This window comes from Alligator mississippiensis, chromosome 3 (assembly GCF_030867095.1).
Source record: "Alligator mississippiensis isolate rAllMis1 chromosome 3, rAllMis1, whole genome shotgun sequence".
Classification (NCBI taxonomy): domain Eukaryota; kingdom Metazoa; phylum Chordata; order Crocodylia; family Alligatoridae; genus Alligator; species Alligator mississippiensis.
Window position 1 is genome coordinate 39,356,168 of NC_081826.1, and position 23,511 is coordinate 39,379,678.

General features: G+C 46.1%; 1 protein-coding gene across 2 annotated transcripts in view; it reads right to left on the reverse strand.

Annotated features, from left to right (window-relative positions):
• VPS13B (vacuolar protein sorting 13 homolog B) overlaps positions 1-23,511 on the reverse strand; it is an 877,527-nt gene that overhangs the window by 369,578 nt on the left and 484,438 nt on the right. For both annotated transcript variants that reach the window (XM_059723846.1, XM_006263597.4), the window contains 2 exons: positions 18,702-18,922; positions 14,696-14,902 (listed from right to left, as the gene is read on the reverse strand). In XM_059723846.1, coding sequence (XP_059579829.1) covers positions 14,696-14,902; positions 18,702-18,922 — 428 coding nt within the window. The remainder of the gene's footprint in view (positions 1-14,695; positions 14,903-18,701; positions 18,923-23,511) is intronic.

The window sequence follows — 23,511 nt, forward strand, 5'->3', positions numbered from 1 at the left end:
TCAGTCTTCTCTTCTGCAGACTGAATAAGCCCTTTTCCCTCTGCCTCTTCTCAGAAGCCATGTGCCCTAGTCCCCTAACCCTTTTTTGTTACTTTTCGCTGGATTCTCTCTATTTTGTCCACATTCTTTCTGTAGCGAGGGGTCCAGAACTGGACAAAGTACTCTACATATGACCTCACCAGTGTTGAATAGAAGGGAATAATCACTTCTCTTGATCTGATGGCAGCACTTCTGCTAATGCAACCCAGTATGCTGTTAGACTTCTTTGCAACAAGGGCACACTGTTGGTTCATATCCAGTTTATTGTCCACTGTAATCCCCAGGTCCTTTTCTGCAAACCTGCTACTTAGCCAGTCGATCCCAAGCCTGTACCAGTACGTGGGATTGTTCCATCTCCAAAGTGCAGGACCCTGCCATTGCCCTTATTGAACCTCATGATATTTATTTTTGTCCAATCCTCCAATTTGTGTAGGTCGCTCTGAATCCTAGCCCTACCTCCAACATATCTACTACTCCCCTGCAGTTTGTGTCATCTGCAAACTTGCTGAGGGTGCACTCCATCCCATCTTCCAGGTCATTGATTAAGATATTGAACAAAATCAACCCTGGTACCAACTCCTGGGACACTCCACTTGATACCAGCTGCCAACTAGACATCAAGTCATTGATTACTACCTTTTGTACCCACTGATCCAGTCAGTTTTTTATCCACCTTACAGACCATTCATCCAACCCATACTTCCTTAGCTTGCTTGCAAGAATGTTGTGAGAAACTATATCAAAAGCTTTGCTAAAGTCAATATCACATTCATGTCCACTGCTCTCTTGACATCCACAGAGCCCATCATCTCATCAAAGGCAATCAGGTTGGTCAGGCATTATTTGCGCTTGGAATCCATTCTGTCCATTCCTAATCATCTTCTTCTCCTCCAAGTGCTTAGAAATGGATTCCTTGAGGACCTACTTCATGATTTTTCCAGGGACTGAGGTGAGGCTGACTGGTCTGTAGTTCCCTCGATCCTCCTCCTTCCTTTTCTTAAAGATGAGCACTATATTTGTTCCTTTCCAGTCATCTGGGATCGTTCTGAATTCCCACAAATTTTCAAAGATAGCAGCTCTGCAATCATACTGGCCAACTCCCTCAGCACTCTTGGGTGCATTGCATCCAGTCCCATGGATCTGTACACATCCAATTTTTGTAAACGGTCCCTAACCTGTTCTTTTGCTACTGTTGGCTGCTCATCTCCTCCCCAGACTGTGCTGCCAGGTGCTGCAGTCTGGGAGCTAACCTTGCCTATGAAGACTGAGGTGAAAAAGCACTAAATGCTGAGTCCTGTTTAAAATCTCACCCTGCATATCAGCTGAATGTCATATACAAGTATGAAAAGTTCTATCTTAAAGGGAACTGAAATGGTAAAATACTGTTCACAATACTTTGTACAGACCGTTCAAGTGTGCAACTACAACAGAATTTTTCCTATTAGTTCCCCTGCAACTGGGTGTCAGCATTAAGACTCTCAATGTTATCCTTAGGGAATCTAGACAGTAGGGAAAGGAAGGGAAAATAGCTAATCTCAAAAGGGCTCAGGAGCAGTAGCAGGGACAGGGATAGCCTGGAATAAGGGTGTGGAGATTGCTCTGTCTATCCTACCAGACGCCTTCAATTCATTTGTCCACTTCCATTATTCCCCAAAAAGAACGCTGGCTCCCTCTGAGCCACAGTTTTCCCTTGTGCCTTAGTTCACACTAATTTTTCTCTAGCATCTGATGAAGTAAATTCTTGTCTACGAAAGTACGTCTTTCTGAACCAGTTAGTCTATAAGGTACCACCATGTCCTATCTTCTGCTTACCTTATCTTTGTTTCTTAGTCACTCTAGGCTCCGATTGCCCCTATTTCTATGAAATACGTTGCTGCCTATACCTTTCCCCTACACACACCTACTTCCTTACCAGTGCTCTGAAACGTTCTGAAGGAGATAGCTGAGTAATGTCACACATGCAGCTAGAGAGCACTGGACAGCTACGGACTTGTTTCACTCTTTATTTAAATGTAAGGATTTTTTTTAAAGATGACACCCCAGAAAGTGACAGGCAAAGATTGAGTGCAATACTTGCAGTGATGCAATAAAGGCTTGGAAAGGCTAGCTTTGGTTCTAGTGAGCAGGCTACTTTAGTTCAATCCGTGCTGACACAAATAGAACCTTTCCACAGTTACTAAAATGACAATTTAGGGTATATATAAAATAACCCATCCTTAAATGAAAGGACTAAACTCTTACACTAGCTTTAGCTTCCTAGAACTGCCTTGGTGTTAGAGGCTGACAGCTGTAGGCTGTTGGGCAACTGGGTAGAGCTGACAGCTGTGCCTTATAAAGGGGAAGCCTTAAAAAGCCAAGATCCTGTCTACTGAATTGTTGTTGATTTTTTAGTTTGCTTTTTGTATAGCAGTGTAGCTACTCAGCTATGTCTTCCAGGGTAGCTATACTTCTGTACTGCATCTACCCTGGGTTTAGCACTGGTGTAATTATAATGGTACCATTAATACTTGGATAAAGAGACCCTGTGTAGGCAAGGCTTAAGGCTTTCAATGGGATCAGAGTAATCCTAAATATAAGTGTAGAACTCCATCCCACATGAATGGGTGGCAATCAGATTCTGAACAAAGGACCAAATGCCCTATTTTATCCTCAGTTCCAAGCGGGCTAGGGCTACATGGTCCATCTACACACAGGGGATTTTTATATGATTGTTGTAGTTAAGCACCCATGAGAAAAAGGGAGCCCTAAGATGAACTGCTTCCAGGAGGAAAGCATCCCAGCCTCACAGAAGGGGGTGGGGCATGGCTTGTTTCTGCATTAAGAGGGTTGAAAACTCTATCCCAAAGTTTAGGAGACCATCCCTGGTACTATGACAGCAACCCCCATGCCAGCTGGCAAGTGGTGGCAAGGCAGAGCCCCCACTTCCAGGGCTGATGAGGGTGCAGCAGTGCTGGGAGAGAGGGCTATGCCCTGCTGCTGCCCAGAGCAAGCCTCGCCTGCATCGTGCCCCACCCACGCCAGCTGGGCAAGCGGCAGCAGGGGATAGCCACTGTGGTTTTTCCTGGCACAGCCAGAGGAGCCGTGGGAGAAGCCCTTACGGTTGGCCACCCCGGCTCATCCCCTGCCTAGCCCCAGCTGGTACTTAAAAAGAAAAAAAGCAAAAAAAAAAGCCCCGCATTCACCGGCTGCAGGATCAGCAATTAGGGTCTCTGAGAACTCGTGGCAGAGTCCCACCTGCACAGTTCAGGACAGTGGAGTGCAGCAGGGATTACCCACCCCCCTGCTTGGCACTACGCAGCAGCTGCCCAATGGCATGCGTGCTGCGTGGCTCGGCAGGGTCCTGTCCGCTGTCTGGGAGCTGGGGCAGCTCCACGTGTCAGCTGGAGCCCAATACAGCTCAACCCAGAGGCCTCAGCTCCCAGGCAGCGCACAGCACCCTACCGAGCCGCACTGCACCTGCACCATGGGGAAGCTGCCATGGGGCTGCCGGGTTTGGGGGGCGTTCCTGCTGCCCCCCACTGCCTCACGCTGCACAGGTCAGCTCTCCCATGAGCATCCGGACACCCCAATTGCTGCTGTTTTTGTGGGGTTTTTTTTTAAGTGCTGGGACAAGGCTGGGGTCGGGCAGAGGATGGGGCTGGGCAAAGCAGCCATGGGGGCTTCTCCCATGGCTCCCCCCACCTGGGGAGAGGCAGACACAGCCAGAGGAGCTGCAAGAAAGCCTGCAGCTGCCTGGCTGTGCTTGCTTCTCTCCAACCAATCCGAATCAGTGCCAAATCTTCTAAAGCCGATTCGGCTGAATCAATTCAGAACAGTGATCCGAATCTCCGAATTGAATCGCTATCCTCCAAATCTGAATCGAATATTTCCCTATTTGCACAGGCCTACCGTCAACCAAATCAAAACAATTTAAAAGCAGCTAAAACCTGGGGCCTTAGATGTGATTGTTTCCAATTAAATGAGCAAAGGATTTATAAATATCTTGTTGCATCAAGATCCCAGGCAGCGCACAGCGCCCTGCTGAGCGGTGTTGGATGATAAAACAGCCTTCACAGTAGTTCAGTTCACTTCAGCTAGTACCTTCGCAAAGAAGAAGTTTAGATTAGAAGGGATGACCATGCTTTCTTACAGCTACAAGAAAGGTCTCTAGGAAATGAGTTCTGCCTTCATTTCCAAAACACACAGGTTTTCCCAAATTTTACTGTCTTCTTTTCTGTTCATGTCTTTGTTCCTTTTTCATGTTGGTCATCATGCCCACCTCAGAATCACAGAGTTGACACATCCACTGGTTCGGGTACTGAATTAGGACTTCAGTATCCAGCGTTCTAATCTTGATGCTGCCAATGACATACCATGAAGCAAAGTAATTTAGCTCAACTGTTATTTTGCCAGCTCTTATACTTTGACTTTCTGCCTCTTTAGACTGTAGACTCTCCAAAGCATGAATAAGATTTTGCAATGCATATATACAAAAGACTACCCCAGTGGTACAATTCCGATACAAAGTGTTTTGAGTTCCTTAGCTGTAAAGTACCTGCAGCGCCCTGCAGGTAAGTCTGTGGAAGGGAAGGGGCATGGGGGAAAGAAGGAGCATGCGGGGGGCAGATCAGGGCCCCACACTGAGGGAGGGAGTGAGGCAGGGGCTGGGGGTGCTTCCCAGCTTAGGCAGTGAATAGAACCCTGTGGTGGGGAGCAGGATGGAGCCGTAGGTGACTAGTCCAGGGGGTGTGGAGGGGTGGGAAGGGGAGGCAGCTCCTTGCTGCTGAGTGCAATTCCTGGGAGAGGCATGGGGGGGCATGTGCCTCCCCAGATTTGTGCACAGGGTGGAGGTAGGCTGCCTGCTGTGGATTGGCGCTCTCTGCCCTGCTGCCTTTGGTCTGGGAGCCACATGCTGGTCCACTGCCCATCCAGCAGCAGTGGTGGTGGTGAGTTGTGCCTCCTACTGCCAGGTGGGCAGGGGACACGCAGACAGTGCACAGGTCCCGGGGCAAAGGCAGCAGGGTGGAGAGACTTGAGCCCATAGTGAGCAGCCTGCATCCACTCTTGCCCGCATTTGGCTCTGTTCCTAAGTGTCCCTGTGCTCAATAACTGTGTTGGCAGTGCTTGAACTAAAGCTCATTTGATGAGCCTTAGTTCAAGCATCCCACCACCATTTTTAAGTGCCAGGACACTGATCCCCTGGATGAACTTCCCACGGCTCCATCCTGCTCCTATCTCTGACCCTGGGGTCCCATTCACCGCCCTGGCTGGGCAGAGCCCCTAGCCCAAGCCCCTGCCCCACTCTTTCCTTCACTGTGGGGGCCTTGATCTGCACTCCCCACACTTCTTCCCTCTCCCCACTCCCCTTCCCCTCCACAGACTTAACTGCAGGGAGCTGCTCTCCACACTGCCCAGCTGTGCTCCTGTAAAATGGTTATCAGATCAGTATCAGCCAATATACCTAGTGAATAATTGGCTATTGGTATCGGCCAAGAAAAGCTTTATTGGTGCACCCATAACTATGGACATTTTTAAGGAGAGGTGCACCAATATATCGGTCCGATGTTGGATCAGTACTGATATAAAGAAAATTGGCTGTATCAGAAATCGACTCGATGCGGCTGATAATTTGGCAGATAAATGCCTGGACATGAGCATCAGCCACAGCACAGCATGCAGGCAGGCAGCAACGAGCACAACCTGGAAGTATGGAGAGCTGCGTGCAGCTGGTAAATCCATTGTGGTGGAAGGGGAGCAGGGAGGGAAGAAGTGTGTGTGTGGGGGGTGGGAAGTGGTGTGAGGGGGACAGGGGCAGGCACTACCCAGCCGGGGTGGGATGGGGCTCAGGACGGAGCCACGGCCCATGGGGGGGGAGGGGACAGCTTCCACCGCTGCACGCACCTCGGGATAGCACAGCGGGAACATGTGTCCCAGGCTCTTCTTGGCAGGAGGCTATGGAGGAGCTGCAGCCACACCAAATTTCACTGCTTCTGCGTGTCTGGTGCAGCCCCAGCTCCTCCTGATGCATGGGGGGAGGTGAGGCATTGAACCAGGGGTGCACCAGGTGAGTGGCAGCAGCACTGGGAGCAGAGTTATGGAGAAATTTGGGGTGACTGCAGCCCCCTCCGTAGCCACCCATGCTGAGCCCAGGCCCCACTGAGAAGAGTTTGGTGCAGCCCTGGCTCCAGCCTGCAGATACAGCCCGCCCACCCCACTCCATGCAGATCTAGGGGCACATGCCCCCTCGCCCTCCGGGGTTGTATGCAGGAGCAAGAGCTGCCATCCCTCCCCCACACTCCCCTGATGAGCTGTGGCTTCATCCTGTGCCCTGCCTCAGCTGGACAGCACCTGCCCCAGCCCCTCCCTCACCACAGGGTATGTTGATCTGTCCCCCTCACACCCCTTCCCTCCTACCACAACAAACTTACTAGCTGCATGCAGCTCTCCATGCTGTATTGGAAATCAGATTGGTATCGGCCGATATGCCTCCTTAAAAATCGGCTATCGGTACCTGTCCCCAAAATCTCTATTGGTGCACCCCTATTTTTAAGTATTCTATTATGCCATGCTATCAGTCATATAGGTTTAAATCTATAAGTTTCAATGTAATATGATCCCGTTCTGGCACAAACACCTAAGTTTACTTTAACATACTTCAAATATTACTTTTGCTTTTCTCAAAAGTCATAGAGTAAATACAGTTCTCCACTACTACATATCCTCCAGTTGTCTTAGAACTAGAATTCAAAGGCATACAAAACCAAATGTTTTATATAGAACAATATACGATTTTATGAAAACACAAATATGCTGAAATTATTATGCTGCATGATAATGCAATGCACATTTGTATTAGGAAAGCTAGTAAATCTGTGTGAAGTTTCAGTGATGCTTTAAGCAAACACTGGGCATCTATATTGACTCTTATTGCTAAACACACATCTAGCTGGCTGACCTGATGTTCTTAGCTTCAGAGAGAAAAACTGTTGTTAGCATTTTCTAATATCATCCTCTGTTGGGTAATTCACAAAACCTGGTTTAGGTTCAGGTCAAGACAAATTTTGCTTGGCTGGGATTTAACGTTTTCTTGAAAACAAGTGAAGAAATGAAAAGCAAAATAAATGGTGAAAAACAATTTCAGGGAAAAGAAGATGGAGATTTAACCTGGTTCTATATTATCACAACCATCTTGGCCACTAATGGATTAAAAAATACTGAATCAGTTTCAGGTAGTGCCTTGGATACAAAATATACACTAAAAATGACAGTCTCTATAAGAGGAAGAAAAGCACACTTCTATTTATGGAAGTGGTGGTTTCTGGCTTTAATAAACAAGGGCTTTAATGTCAGTAGGTGTTAAAAAGTTGGTTTGGTGACTGCACCATTTTGTCGCAGTTGTTTATCTTCAATTTTGTACCCACGCCTAGATCTTGCATAAGAGATAATAAACATACATATTAATAAAGCAAACCCAAGGAAAGTCCTGTTGAGGAACTGAGGAGGAGCAGTCACTCCTTAAGAAGACGATCCTCCAAGATCAAAGGGAAGTAATCCCTACACGAATCAAAGGGGGCAAGAGGGCGCAAAGGCCCCCATGGCTCACCAAAAGCATCCGGGAACGTCTCCAAACAAAACAGGAGGCATACACCCGTTGGAAGGGAGGGGCCATCACAAGAGATGTCTATACCTCGGTAGCTCGGGAATGTAGGGGGGCAGTCAAGAAGGCCAAGGCGGAAATGGAGCTGGGACTAGCAACCCAGATCAAGGACAACAAGAAGTCCTTTTTCAAATACATAGGGGGGCAAAAGAAGGTCCCAAGTAACGTGGGGCCTCTGCAGAACACGCTAGGAAATTTGGTCATCTCACCTGGCGGTAAAGCTGACATATTCAATAATTTCTTTGCCTCCGTATTTCTGAGTAGGGATCCGGATATCTCCCTCACTGCCCCCCACAAAGGCCCTGTGGGTGGCAAACCAGGCCTAGGGTTAATGAGGACCTAGTCAGGGAACTTCTGGAGGGACTAGATGTATTTAAATCCGCAGGTCCTGATGATCTCCACCCCAGAGTGCTGAAGGAACTAGCAGGGGTCATTGCGGGACCTCTGGCACAGCTCTACGAGCACTCATGGTGCTCAGGTGATGTGCCGGAGGACTGGAAAAGGGCCAATGCGGTCCCCATCTTCAAAAAAGGGAGGAAGGAGGACCCAGGAAACTATAGGCCCATGAGTCTTACCTCAGTCCTGGGGAAGCTTTTCGAAAGAATTATCCTGGCACATGTCCAGGAAGGGCCAGCAGGGGAGGTTATGCTCAGGGGCAATCTGCATGGGTTCATTAGGGGCAGCTCTTGTCAAACCAACCTGGTGGCCTTCTATGACCAGGTCACCAAGTCCTTGGATGTAGGTGTCGCAGTGGATATAGCCTTTCTGGAATTAAGGAAGGTCTTCGACACGGTCTCTCACCCCATTCTCAGTAAGAAACTAGGAGACAGTGGTGTTGATGCCTACACGGTCAGATGGGTCACTAACTGGCTGGAGGGTCGCACCCAGAGGGTGGTGGTGGACGGGTCTTATTCAACCTGGAGGGACATGTGCAGTGGGGTTCCCCAGGGCTCGGTCCTCAGGCCCACACTATTCACATCTTCATCAGTGACTTGCGCGAGGGGGTAGAAAGCACCCTGTTCAAGTTCGCAGATGGCACTAAGATGTGGGGTGAAGTGGGTACACTAATAGGAAGGAACAGGCTGCAAGTGGATCTAGACAGGTTACAGGGGTGGGCCAAAGAGAACAGGATGGGGTTCAACACTGACAAGGCATGCACCAGGGGAGGAAGAACCAGCGGCACACCTACAGGCTGGGGAACTCCCTTCTCACCAGTGTTGAGACAGAAAAGGATCTTGGAGTCATCATTGATGCCACAATGAACATGGGCCAACAGTGTAGGGATGTGGTCAGGAAGGCCAACCATACCTTGTCATGCATCCACAGATGCATCTCAAGCAGGTCCAAGGAGGTGATCCTCCCCCTCTATGCGACACTGGTCGGGCCACAGCTGGAGTACTGCATCCAGTTCTGGGTGCCGCACTTCAGGAGGGATGTGGCCAATATGGAGAGGGTCCAAAGGAGGGCCACCCGCATGATCAGGGGGCAGCAGGGCAGGCCCTACGAGGAGAGGCTGAGGGACCTGAACCTGTTCAGCCTCCAAAAGAGAAGGCTGAGGGGGGATCTAGTGGCAGTCTACAAACTAGTCAAGGGGGACCAGCAGGCATTAGGAGAATCCCTGTTCCCCCGAGCAATCCCGGGAGTTACAAGAAACAACGGACACAAGCTAGCGGAGGGTAGTTTCAGGCTAGACATTAGGAAGCGCTATTTCACTGTCAAGGCGGCTAGGACCTGGAACCAACTTCCAAAAGAAGTGGTGCTGGCTCCTACCCTGGGGGTCTTTAAAAGGAGGCTGGACGAACATCTGGCCGGGGTCAATTGACCCTAGTACTCTTTCCTGCCACAGCAGGGGGTCGGACTAGATGATCTCCTCAGGACCCTTCCAACCCTTCCAACTATGAAACTATGGAACTGACATAAAAAAAATGAACGCCAGCTCAGGCAAACATTTTTTTTATGACAATCATCTTTTTAATTTTATATGAAAGTCAATCATTCAGATCCCTGTCTCACTTTTTGCAGACACTGCCTTGAAATTCATGTACTTTACCTGGATAGTTTAAAGCATGTTCAGGCAATTATTTTGGCTGAAGAGCCACTTAAGGAGTTTCAGTGAGTTCTTGATGGACGGGGGCAGAGGAGGGGGAAGGAGGAGAAGATGCCTACTGATCCTCTCCAACCCACTGGCTGCTGCTGGGAACCTGAGGAGGGAGGGCTGCACCTTGAGTGGCTCTGTTTTGCCGCAGCTGGAGCTGGGCTAGGCTGGGCTGCACAACGTGCAGACTCCTTTCTCCCCCTGCATCCATTTCTGCCCTGTCGCCACCTGACCTCCTATTGATGATGTGCAGTCCTGGCACCACGGCCACCAGCAACCTGGCCTTCATGGTACAGGGTGTGATACAGTGCATTGAGTAGCTGTCCCACCCACCTGCCTGCCATGATGAGCTGCTGCTTGCTGCCATGCCACACTAACAAAGCTGGCGGTGGCTGCCTCGGGCCGAGCCCCGCCCCGGCAGCATACACTCACCTCCTAGTGGTGCTGCAGTGGCAGAAGCTCAGTGCAGCCGGTGGGACAGCTACTCGGCATGCTGCGTGGCACCCTATCCCATGTAGGTCTGGCTGCCAGTGGTTGTGGTGCCAGAACTACATAGATGCTGCACCAACAGGAAGCTGGGTGGCAGGGGGCAATAGATATAGAGGGGTGTGGAAGGTGGAGGAGTCTGTGTACTTTGTGGCCCTGCGTGGCCAAGGACACAACCCTCCCTCCTCAGGCTCCTGATGGTGGCTGGAGTGCCAGATAGGGTCAACTGGTGGGCCAAATTTGGCCTGCGGGCCATATTTTGCCCAATCCTTGTATAAAGCAACATTGGTTACAACTTTGCTTAATTCCAGAATGAAAACTGCTAGTTGGACAACACTGTTCCTGTAATCTACTATTCCATATTTGTGTCTCAGTTTTCAGACAAGAAGCAGTTGCTTCACAATTGGTTTAGCCACAAGCTCATATCTATATAAGAAACAGGCACTCCATAAAACTTGGCAAGGTACTGATGCCTATCCCATCCTCACGTGCTTATTAGCTATCCCCTTATTCATCTGTACAGCCGTGACCTAAACTTAGAGCAAAATCAAGACAACTGATTAACTGAAGCAACCAACCTTGACAGACATAGTCCTGCAAAATTACAAGCATCAAGCTTGTTGTCCAATTTGCACAACCACAAGTCATACTATATCAGCCAAATAATAACTACTTCATAGGTACTGCATCCGTAGAGGATGCATAGATGTAGGTAGAGAACCACCTTTGATTCAGCAGCGTGGCAGAGAAGGAAGATTCCTTTCCCAGCTTAACTATGTTTATCTATATAACCTTGTGCAACTCATATGGGCTATGATCAGGCACACACTGGGCATGTCTACACGTGCAATAAATTCAAAGTCAGCTTACTACGCAGTAAAAATACTGTGCAGAGAGCCTATGGGGGAGCATATCTATATGTTCTCCCTCTTGGGAGTGGATCTGCCCCCACCCTGCTCTGCCCCCCTGGTGGGGGCTAGAAGATTGGTTCCTGCCCCTGGGAGTTGCCTGTTGCTGAGGCAGGCTCTAGTCATAGAATCACAGAATCATAGAACTAGGGTCGGAAGAGACCTTGTAGATCTTCAAGTCTGACCCCTGTCACAACCCAAGGGTGTGATTTTTGTTTGTGTGCGCTTCGGCACTGCTAAATTATTTCCCGCCACTCGTAGCTTTCTTTGCAGGGTGCATTTCTTAGTTGCAAAAAGAGAAATGCACGGTGCAAGGAGTTCCCACCATTCGTATGCAGATTTGTGTCCCACTATTGGCCAGTTCTAAATTATTCCTACGTGGCAGCTAGCGATTGGCTTGCTAGCCATATAAGAGGCTTGAGCGGTTTCCGCCCAAGTTGGAGGACTCCACGACTATCAGGAGGAAGAGAACTTCACATCTCATGAAGATCTAAGCGCTGCAGAGCCTATCGGACCCAGTGTGTATCTCAAGAAGGCTATAGGGGTCTGTATCTCAAGAAGGCTATAGGGGTCTGATCAGCCTCTCGCCTCTCCCCGTCGCCGCCTGATCCCTCGACGTACCCTTCCCTGCGCGCAAGTTCCACGGAGCCTAGCAAACTTCGTGTGAGTGTATTCAGAGCTCTTTGCTTTGAGTTACTTTCTTCGGTTGACACGACGGGCTCGCGGTTTACAGCCTTCAACCGGATGGGCTAGAAGGTTCACGGGAAGGAACTCTAGTCCGCCTCTCTTCTTTTCTGTCTGTAACTGCAACTCAAGCAAGTTTTCCTGCCTGCACCGCGACCATCTTCAGTGTAAGTAAAATAATCTTAAATCAACCGCTAAGCGTCCGTGCCTAATTCTAGTGTGCCGCCTGCCTTCCCCGACCCGGGATGTCCGGGCTGCTGGCCATAGCCCGCCGTGCGAAAAAAGGGCCTCGGACCACTCCCGGCCCGCACAACCCCCTGCCTGGGCAGGAGGAAAACTGGGCTCAAATGACCCCAGCCAGGTAGGCATCAAGCCTCTTCTTAAAGACCCCCAAGGTAGGAGCCAACACCACTTCCCTTGGAAGTTGGTTCCAGATCCTAGCTGCCCTAACTGTGAAGTAGTTCTTATGGATGTCTAATCTAAACCTACTCTCCAACAACTTGTGGCTGTTATTCCTTGTTATCCCGGGGGGCGCTAGGGGAAACAAGGTCTCCCCCAAACCCTTCTGGTCCCCTCTAGTGAGTTTATAGATGGTCACAAGATCCCCCCTCAGCCTTCTCTTGTGAAGGCTGAACAGGCTCAGGTCCCGTATCCTCTCATTGTAGGGTCTGCCCTGGTGTCTGCGGATCATGCGGGTGGCCCTCCTCTGGACCCTCTCAATGTTGTCCACATCCCTCTTGAAGTGGGGTGCCCAGAACTGGACACAGTACTCCAGCTGTGGCCTGACCAGTGTCGTGTAGAGGGGGAGGATCACCTCCTTGGCCCTACTTGAGATGCATCTGTGGATGCATGATAAGTTCTGGTTAGCCCTGCCAACCGTGACCTCGCATTGTCGGCCCATGTTCATCTTGGAGTCAACGATGACTCCAAGATCCCTTTCTGTCTCCGTGCTCTCAAGAAGGGAGTTTCTCATCTTATAAGTGTGCTGCTGGTTACTACTGCCCAAGTGCAGCACCCTGCACTTGTCCGTATTGAAACGCATCCTGTTTTTGTTAGCCCACCCCTGCAACCTATCCAGGTATTGCTGCAGTCCTTCCCTCCCTACCAGCATGCCCACCTCACCCCAAATTTTGGTATCATCAGCAAATTTGAACAGGTTGCTTTTCACCCCGTTGTCCAAATCGCTGATAAAGAAATTGAACAGTGAGGGCCCAAGGACCGAGCCTTGGGGGACACCGCTGCCCACTTCCCTCCAGGTTGAACATGACCCGTCCACCACCACCCTCTGAGTATGACCCTTCAGCCAATTTGCAATCCATCTGACTGTGTAGGCATCAATGCCACAGTTGCCTAGTTTTTAATGAGGATGGGGTGGTCGACAGTGTCAAAGGCCTTGCTGAAGTCCAGAAAGACTACATCCACGGCGACACCTGCATCCAATGCTTTTGTGACCTGATTGTAAAAGGCAATCAGGTTGGTCTGACATGACCTGCCCCTAATGAAATCGTGGTTGCCTTTGAGCATCATCCCTGATGCCGGCCCATCACAGATGTGCTCCTTGATGATCTTCTCAAAGAGTTTCCCCAGGACTGAGGTAAGACTGATGGGCCTATAGTTGCCCGGGTCCTCCCTCCTCCCTTTTTTAAAGATGGGGACCACATTGGCTATCTTCCAATCATCTGGCACCTGGCCCGAGCACCACGAGTGCTTGTAAAGCCGTGCCAAGGGAGCGGAGCCTGGGCCAGGACAATATTCCCCTGCCCCGGCAGCAGGCAGCTCCCGGCCCCAGCTCTGTGATTGGGCTCAGGGGGTTGGGAAACAGCTGTGGGTTAGGGGCAGATCCCAGCCCCCTGCCCTGATCTCCTGGTGGAGCAGCTAGCAGTGAGCCCTAGGCTGGGCAGGGATTCCACATTCAGCCAGGGGAAACCGGAAGCTGTCCCACCAGTGGGGCAGCTAGCAGTGACCCCCAAGCTTGGCAGAGATTCCCTGCCCAGCCAGAGGCTTGCTGCTCACCACCCCACTGGTGGATCAGTGCAGGGGGCTGGGACCTGCCCCTCTTCCAAGCCCCATGCCTCGATCAGCTGACTGGGGCATGGGGCTGGGAAAGAGCTGTGAGGCTGGGACCTGCCCCAGACTGGGCGGGGAACTCTCCACATGCAGGGAGTTCCTGGCCCTGGTTCTGCAATTGAAGCAGGGGCTGGGAAATTGATCCCTGCCCCCAGGAGCTGCCTACTGCTGGGGTGGGCTCCAATGGTGGAGCCCAGGCTGGGACAATGTCCCCCTGCCCTGGCAGCAAGGAGCTCCTGGCCCTGGCTCTGCAGTAACTACTCTGCAGTTAATCTGCTACCTGCATTTGCAAATAGCAAGTTAACCATGGAGTAGACCAATTGACTGCACAGTAAGCGTCTGCACATATAGATGGTGATGCTTACTGCAGAGTAAATTGGTCTACCGTGCAGTAAAGCATCTCAAGTAGACACTCCCACTAAAGACATATCCCCAGCCCATAACCACTTGTGAAATACTGGGGCAAAAGGAGGCACAAACATAAATCATTCATCACTACCATTCAAATAATAATTTAACAAAACCACTTGCACGTTATTTTCTTGCACTTTATAAAAGAATCAGCATTCAGCCAATTCTAACTGAGGTGAGCCGGATATACAACTATCATTTTCCTTTTCTTCACTTATTTCCCAAATTTTAGAGTATTGCATCATTACATGGTTATAACTACTTAGGAAAGGTGTTACTCTTTTTTCTTTATTCTTGTGATTTTTAATTAGCCACTTGCCATACTTTATAGATTTCCTTTACTTGATATTATTTTTCAGAAAAACTTACCTCTGTTGTGGTCCCGATGTCAGCAGATGGGCTATATGTGCTGATATCTGGTGGAGCGGTACCAACACTACTTTTAACTGGAGAACTAGGAGGAGCAGGCCCTGCCACAGACTCCACGTAAATGGATGACTGATACAGAATACCTCTCTTCTGAATCTTATTCCAGACTTTACCCATGATATCTGCCAATTCATACAGCAGCTGGACCTAGAAGGAAAAAAAAAATTAAAAATTGAGTTCTTCATAATTAGGTGTAGAAAAATCATCACAGTCATCACACTCCTCTGCTATTTGAACTACAGAACAGAACTCGAGATTTCACAATGCCTAGTGCCCTGATAAGCAACTGAATTGCTATAAAATGAATTTATGACACCTAGGGCATGTTAGTTTTGATAAGAGACTTGTCTAAATATACAGTAGAAAAATCAAACTACAATATGCAGCTCATAAAAATATCAGTCACAAACCTGGTCTTGGAAAATTCTCATTAGTTTTAACAATAAAAAGTAATAAATAATTTTTGGCTTATTTAACAAATAGAGATACTGACTGTCCTTTTAGTGGACTCCTACAAAAAGGCAAGTTTGCATACACAAGTATGAACATAATGAATTACACTGAATGTAAAGAGAAATTTCTTTTTTAAATCATATTAAAATGACAATTCCATGCAGCACATGAAACTGCTCTCTCTACGGAGAAAGAACATCCACTATCCAACTCAATACTCTCCTGGGATATGTCATTCCAAAATTCAGAAAACATGCTGTTTAACTTGCACATTGTTTGACTCAGTTCTAAGATATTTACACAATCTTTTGTAAATAAGCATTAATCATGGAATTTGTATGACAACATATTGCCACATACTGTATAAAACAAGCCCAGGGAAAACTGCAAACAATATATAAGCAGACCCACAGCTGGATACCATACCCAGCTTGCCGTTATAAAAAATGAAAATTCTCATATTTATAAGAGGTTTCAGCCCCAGGACATATCCAGGCTACGAAACTGGCTTCTTATGTGGGTAGAACAGACGAAGGAAAACACTGTTGTCAATCTAGATTTGATATAAAACAGTACTTGATTTTGTGCGTGTGAGCGTGATGAATTCTCAAAGATCATGCTACAGTCTTTCCTTAAGAGGTGAAGTGCTGGAATTTTACAAAGACCTCCTTAATACATCTTGGTTTTTCTTTTGAAGTTTCAAGGCTTACAATGAGCAGGTCATATACTTTTGACACATGTTTTTCTGTTAAAGTGCATTAATATCTCAAATGTACTTTATATCTTCATGTGTAAAAAAGTAATAACAATGATGGCCATTTTGTCTGCAGCAAATTTGTCTTAGTAATGCTTAAAGAATGCCTCATGTCCCTCATACTTTGATATGCAGTGACATTCATTTTAATCACTGTAACCAATTTTTGTCATTAGACAATTTTATTTAAAAACTGTTACTTACAGATTTCACAGATGGCTTCTACATCCTTGCAGAAAAGCACTTTCAGAATGATTGACATGATAACACTCTTCAGAATCTTATCTGACTGAATTGTATCTTGTTAACTGATACAGATTATTCTACCAAAAGCCTTTCAGGGAAATTAATAGGACATTGGAACAGACCCAAACTGTACATCCATGTAACTCCCCACAGACCCCTGAGTTTCTGGCACCAATGTCTTTGCTAGTCAAGTGACCTGTGGGTAATTTAAGCAACTGTGGCCCTGAGGAAGCAGAATTTTGACAGTTTTAGTACTCTGCTTAGTTATAAAGGCACAAGCAAAAACTGTGGAGGGATGCTGTTACTGATGCACACTCTCATGCATGATCACAAACCGCCTACTGATGAAGTCTGTTACCAATGGTTCCCCCCAGCTGAAGAAATGATGCTTTAAAATACCCTTCATTAAGGCTAGTAATTCTGTTCAGTATTAGGAGAATATATGTATAAAAGTGTATATATATCGTTTATATATAAAATGAATATAATTATTTATTTTTAATGAGGAAAGTATGTAATGCTATTTTTTCCGGTTATATCTAAATTTTTACAAGTGGAATAAAAATTTAGCAAAGATGACGTTCTTCTTAGGGGACTAAAAACTGATGCATATTTTGAGATGTTTTCTGGTCTCCCAGCTGCAGGGGCACACCATGTAGCCCCGGGGTTGGGAGATCACAGCCGCACCCTGCAGCTCCCAGTGTCCCACAGCTACTGGTTGCTGTGGGGGCTGAGAAGTCCCTCAGCTGCAGGACTCCCAGCCCTGGCTGGGCATGATGCACACCTGCTACTGAGAGCTCGGTTAGCTGACAGGGCTCCCACCTGCAGGGAGGACCTGCTACATGTGCTAATTAAAGCTGGATAGCAACCAGCTATAAAGTTAGTACACATGTTCGAGATCTAACTTTATAGCTGGTTGGACCTGTTTATAGTGTGACAGGTACTTTGCATGTGTAGCTGGTCTCAGTTAAATTGTGCAATCGATCAGTTAATCACATAATAGCTGTAATGTGTAGAGGGGGCCTTAGAAAAGTGCATTTTAATTGAGTCGGATTGGTTTATTTAAATCTCATACGGTAATATACTAATGATGTAAAGGTAAGATTAAAGTCTGTGTAAGTTTAGGGGGAAAAACCCAGAAATGACTAAACTACTGACTTTTCCCACTGAAAGTGTATCAATCAAATAGAGAAAAATGGTTCTCTTAGGATATGGACAGACATAGTTTAACAAAGTTTAGCAAAACCGAACCAGCTGTTTAACCCTGATTCATTTAGGTTCAAAGTTAGGGCAATTTAGCTCACTTGTACTGCTAGACTCATGGACATGTAACAATTACAGTAACAGCTGATGCACCGTCCTGAGCAACAGCCCCTCCTTTCCTTTTAAAGTGGCTAAAGTGTATGTTTGTCTGTACCCTGAAGGCATTTAATGTATGGTTGTCAGCAAATAACACTATAACTGCTTTTATCAGGCAATTAAGATCTATTAGGTCTACAGTCTCTGAAGTTCAGAAATACATAAAAGACAGAAAAACATTCACTGTTAGCTTCCTATCTAAGGTGCAATTCTACCTAATTCAAGGAGAATTTCATAGAAAACTGTGAAATTAGAGAAGTTTAAGTTTTTATTTTTATTCTTATGCAATTTTGTGCTATGATTTATCACCTGTCTTCCAGTCCTCTTACCCTGGACCATCCACTCACTGCATGAATAATATGTAGCAAGTAAAGCAGGATGGACTGTTATTTAAGCCATGAAACTACAGACTTTTATAACATGAGTGAGCATATACCAGATGAGAACTTATTAATGCTTGATATAACTTCATTTGAGAGAGAAAGAGAGAGAGCGAGCGCATATTTAAATTCTAGTAGCTTTTTCTTTCAGTTATGAATTGTGACCATTTTTCTTTTTCATAGTCAACCCTTTCACAGTAGAATTTTTAATGTAATGTTTTGTACAGCGTCAAGCACGCTTTCAGTGCCTTAGTCATGTACTTTCCAGAAGAACATACAATATTACCTTTAGTTTAATTAATAAATCTATGGTTATATATGCACTATTTTACAAACTTTCCATTCTGTTTTCCTGTATAATAAAGGATGTCACTGCTAGTTTGAAAAACATCCCATTTTAAGTTAGTGACTAGCTGTATGAGAATCTAACCAAAAATTGCATTAGGCTATTTCAGTATATGCATCCACAGTAACAGCATTTCAGCATTTAACAATAGTACATCTGCAACTGATTTCTTTCCATCAGCCAAATGATGCATTTATACTCTAGCTATTACATTTTGAGAAGAGTTTAAATTACAAAACTTGAGAGAGCTTCAAAGCAAATCTTAATCTAAGCACCCTGATCTTGATGGCCCAGTTAAAAAAAAATTAAGATGTCTAATAGAAAAAGCTCTCCAACAAAATGCAGAACAATTGTACTTAAATCAAGTTATTTTTAATTTCCTTTCATAAATCAATTAAATGGACCAACCTGGGGGTTTGAGCATTTTATTTCAAGTGACTCAAGGTCGACGTGGAGGCAGACAACAAACGAGTGTCTATATTCTGACCCTGAAGCAACCAGTTTTTGTGAAGTGACAGCGAGTGTAGAAGTGCAGCCCATGGGTTCCACTAAATTAAGTGTCATTTGTTGTCCAAGAACAGTATATACACTGAAATGATGTAGGCTAATAGTCCAAGGGAAAGCATCTCCTAATGATTAAAAAAGAAAAAGAAACAAAAAAATAGTTAATACATGTTAGTTGCATTTTTTTTTTCTCAAAGGGACAGAAATAGAAAGAGATCAAATAAATTCCTAACACAGTGGATCTCAAGTGCATGGAAGTCTTTACTGGGCAATGAATCGGGCCCCAAGCTCTAATAAAAGATCCTGTTAGACACTGTGCCTGAAGATTAACACTAAGGTTATTTTATAATTGAAATTCAATTTGAATTTTCAGCTCAGATCACAAAAAACCCTGGAAAACAAGACATAAAAGGAAAAGATATTTTGTTGATTTAGTTGATTTCTCAGAATTATACTTTTAAAATCCACCTGAATACATCACAACTAGGTAAATAAAGGTATGAAGAAATGTCCATTTATAGTGACTTCAAGGGGAAGAGGAGGTGCTGGGGGGCATATGTAATTTTACACCAGTTGTTACACTTCTAACCATTACCTCTGTATAAGCCTGTAGCCATTTAAGTGCAGCAAAACTCCCCAGCTCTAACCTTGCTTCATTCAGGGCCAAAGTTAGGTCACTTATATCACTACAGATTCATGCACATGTAAGTTCCAGTGTAGCAGCCAATGCAGTCCCAGAGTAGCAGCTTCTTCTTCCCCTTTTGAAGCCACTACAAAGGTACATTTGTCCATGCCCTATATGTCTACGTTACACTGATTACAGTGAATGCTTCATATTGCCTTGCAACAAAGACTTTTTCTTAATTAAGAGACCAAACTGCACTTACAGTGCATATCAGATAAGTGCATATCACAGTGCTTATGGTATCCAGGTTGTAGCCATATTGGTGCAAATAGGAGACTTTACCATAGCTTCAGCAATCCTGTGAAATATGAATTTTCATTTCTACCTAGGAGAACTTTTATAATCTTTACAATCTCTTACACCTGAAGAAGGGTGCCTGTGCCTGAAAGCTTGCCAATAAATATTTTTTTTTGCAAATATCTAGTTGGTCTAATAAAAGATATCACCTCTGCCACAAGTTTTGATTCCTTTCACAATGCTTATCCCATTTTATTGGTTGATTATTACATCAATTATCTGCACATCAGTTAAGAAAAGAAATGGCTTGTATGCAGCAACTCTTCAGACCCATAGTCTACATTTTAACATAACCGTCCTCTGACTATAATTTGTGAAACTGATCAGGAGCCACCTGCTTCAAGGCTTATAAGGCAGTCCTGAACTATGTCCTCAATGTCAAGGCTACTCTTAGTGGTACAAGGGATCTGCAAAGCAAGATAATGAGCCTTAATGAGGTGTGAAGAGCTTTGGGCTGTTGTTCCTATAGTTAATGAGCATTTTTCACACTGAAAAAAGTCTGAGATACCTAGTGTATATACTTACTCAATCTCAAGGCAATATATATTCATTTAAGTACTCTTCTTTTGAAGTAGTCCCACTGATTTTCAGTGTATGGGGAACAGAAACAGCTCCTTGGTCACATACACACTATCATTCATGCAGTTTTTAATAACTAGTGTGGTAGTTGGGGCATGGTGAGGAATATATTTCAAAAAGACAAGTAAATACCAGCTATGATCTGGCAGACAAGGCTCTTTGGGTAGATGCAATACCTTTTATTAGATCAACTGAATAGCTGGAAAAAAGCTTATTGTAAGTTTTTGGGCACAAGCACCGTTTTTCAGGCATAGGGAGACTCTGCTGGTGTTGTATGTTCTCCAAGGTAGAAAAGAAGCTAATTTACAACAAGCATGTCTATGAAAATGCAAATGAGCGGAAGTTAGGAAGACAATGGATAGAGATTGGGGGGGAGGGGGGGAATGTGTGAAGGAAAGCAAGTGGTCATCTGCAGGCAGGTTACCTGGGATATCAGATGTCAGGCAGGTTGTAATGTGTAATAAATTCAGTATCTATATTAAGCCCATGATTTTTTGTACACAGTAAATTTATGAAGTGAAGTTTGTAGGCTTGTCTATTAAAGGTGTTTTGTAAACTCCCTTTGAGGATTAGAACTGAGAGACCAGAGAGGGAGTGATTGTCTTGTGAAAAGTGGCAGGCAAGGTTCTTTGAGTAGATGTGGTATTTTTTATTCAACCGAGTAGTTGGAAAAAAAGTTCTTAGCAAGCTTTTGGGAACAGTCACCCTTCTTCAGGCATAGGGAATCTCTGCTGGTCTGAGACTTGAAGCAATGAGAGAAGCTAAAAGCATGGCAGGATGTCAGGGAGATGTAAATAGGTAGAAATTAGAAAGACAAAAGGTAAGGAAGAAAGGGGAGGTGGAAGAAGGCAGGGGAATGAAAAGGGAGACATTACAGTGATAGAATACAAGGTAGAAAGGAGGCTATCTATGAAAAAGGGAATAGTTTGAATAAGGAAAACAGGAACGAGAGAAGTCAAAAGTGTGACAGGATGTCAGGGAAAATATAAATAGGTAGCGATTAGAAATTAGAAAAACCAAAGGTAAAGCAGGGAAGGTAGGGGGAAGAAAGCAGGGGAAAAAAGGCTAAAGGTAAACATACAGAGGCAGTAAGACAAGGTGAAATAGAGGCATCAAGGAGAAAGGAAATATATGGAAACCATGAAGACAGAGGGCAGAAAAGTAGGGGAGGAGTGGGGAGGGGAGAAAAGGTGGGGTAGTCTCAGACCAGCAGAGACTTCCTATGCCTGAAGGGTGACTGTGCCTGAAAGCTTGCTAAGAACTTTTTTCCAAACTACTCAGTTCGTCTAATAAAAGATATCACATCTACTCAAAGAACCTTGCCTGTCTATGCCCTTAGACTAACGCGGCTACAACCAAAAACCCAGCAACTTGTGAGAAGTGGGCACCCACAAGTAATGGGATATTTTTCTTGGATGGATTTTCCATGTGCGTTTATTCTGGTATGCAGTTGTTGTTTGGTTTCTCCTACATATTTTCCATCAGGGCATTTGGTGCACTGGATGAGATCTATTATATCACATCTACCCAAAGAACCTTGCCTGCCTATGTCCTTAGACCAATACAGCTACAACCAACAACCCTGCAGCTATGATTTGTGCATATAGCATGTGTACTAGCAATTAGCTACTGTGGACTAGCTATTTAAGCCTCAAGAAGGCTAGTCAGGCCACCTAAGTCTTTCACTCTCCCATGTACCTTCAGGGGGGATGTTGCCCTTGCCTCCTGCTGAGCAGGTCTGCGGACTCTGCCAAGAGTGGAGGAAGCCCCAACCCCTGCTTCCCCAGGGAGTCAAGCATGGGGCTTCACTGGTGCAAGTGTGGAAGCTGCAGGTGTGCAGCACAGAGCCATCATGATAGAGGCAGCAGGGCAGGCTGTCCTTGCCCCCACATGCAACGCTGGCCAGAGCCGTGCTCCGCTGGGTGCTAGTGCCTGTGCCAGGCATGAGCTCCCTGAGCGTCCCCTATCTGCCACTGCTGCCAGCAGTGGGGGCTGTGCGACATGCAGGGGGAGTGTGGGGGGATCCCCATACCCCACAAAACTATACCCAGCCCCTACAATCCCCACTGACCTATACACACACCCCAACATACCCTATGCCCCCACACACAGCCACCCCCCACATACATCACTACACACACACACTGCCCCATACCCCAGCCCTACACAATATAAAAGACTAAGACTTTATTTTGAGTTATTATGCAATCCTTTCTATATACAGTGCACAGACACAAATCATGACAAATATTTTTTGTAATAAAATTAAAATAGGTTATAGTAGGTGTTTGACTTTTAGTGTACAATTTGGGGTTTTTTCTGGTTCTAAGATGACAATCCCCACTCCCAAAAGGAGCAGTTCTGGGGGCAGGGGGAGGGACTTCTGGTGGCAAAGGTCAGGGGTTAGGGGCAGGACTTCTGGTCCCAATATGGTGACCAGGGGGGTGGGGCAACTGTGAAGGTGTGGGGCTACCTATGTGGTCCTTGCCAGCTCACCAAAACTCATTAAGTGGCCCTCCACCCAAAATAATTGCCCACCCCTGCCCTAGTAGCATATTAAGGTGGCTGCAACTTAGATGCAACTAGTTCTCTCCATGTTGTCTATGGAGGAAGAGGAAAAGCAGAAGGCCCTTTAAAGCAGGCTTTTAAAAAGACAAAGGGAAATGCTTTTCAGTGAGGAAAACCTTTGACAGCTAAACTAGACAAAGATGAACAGATCTGGCTGTAGCAATCAGAGGAGGTGATCTGATGTGGGGTGGTGGGGAGGAGGGGAGAGCGAGCGAGCGAGCTAGCGAGAGAGAAATAAGGTCCAAGAAAGGGGCCAATAGTCTCAGAAAGAAAAATGAACTAAATCTCACAGAATACTCAGCAGGGATGAAGAAACCTAGGCAGGGAATGGATTATATGCATTTTCTATTTACCAATAACATGGAACCTTTATGTTTCATGGCTGGTAAAAAGAAAGAGGTGTGTTTGATTTAAAAATCCCTCTGGAAAGTCTTTCTCATTTGCATCAATTTTTGAATGTTCTTAAGGATTAATCTTTATACCAGAATGCCCAAGAGGGTTGAGCTCTAAGGAGGGTGAAGTCTTGAGGCACTGGTTTTGGAGCCTAGGGCAGTTGGATTCTGTGGTCCCAATTCCAAGGGGAAG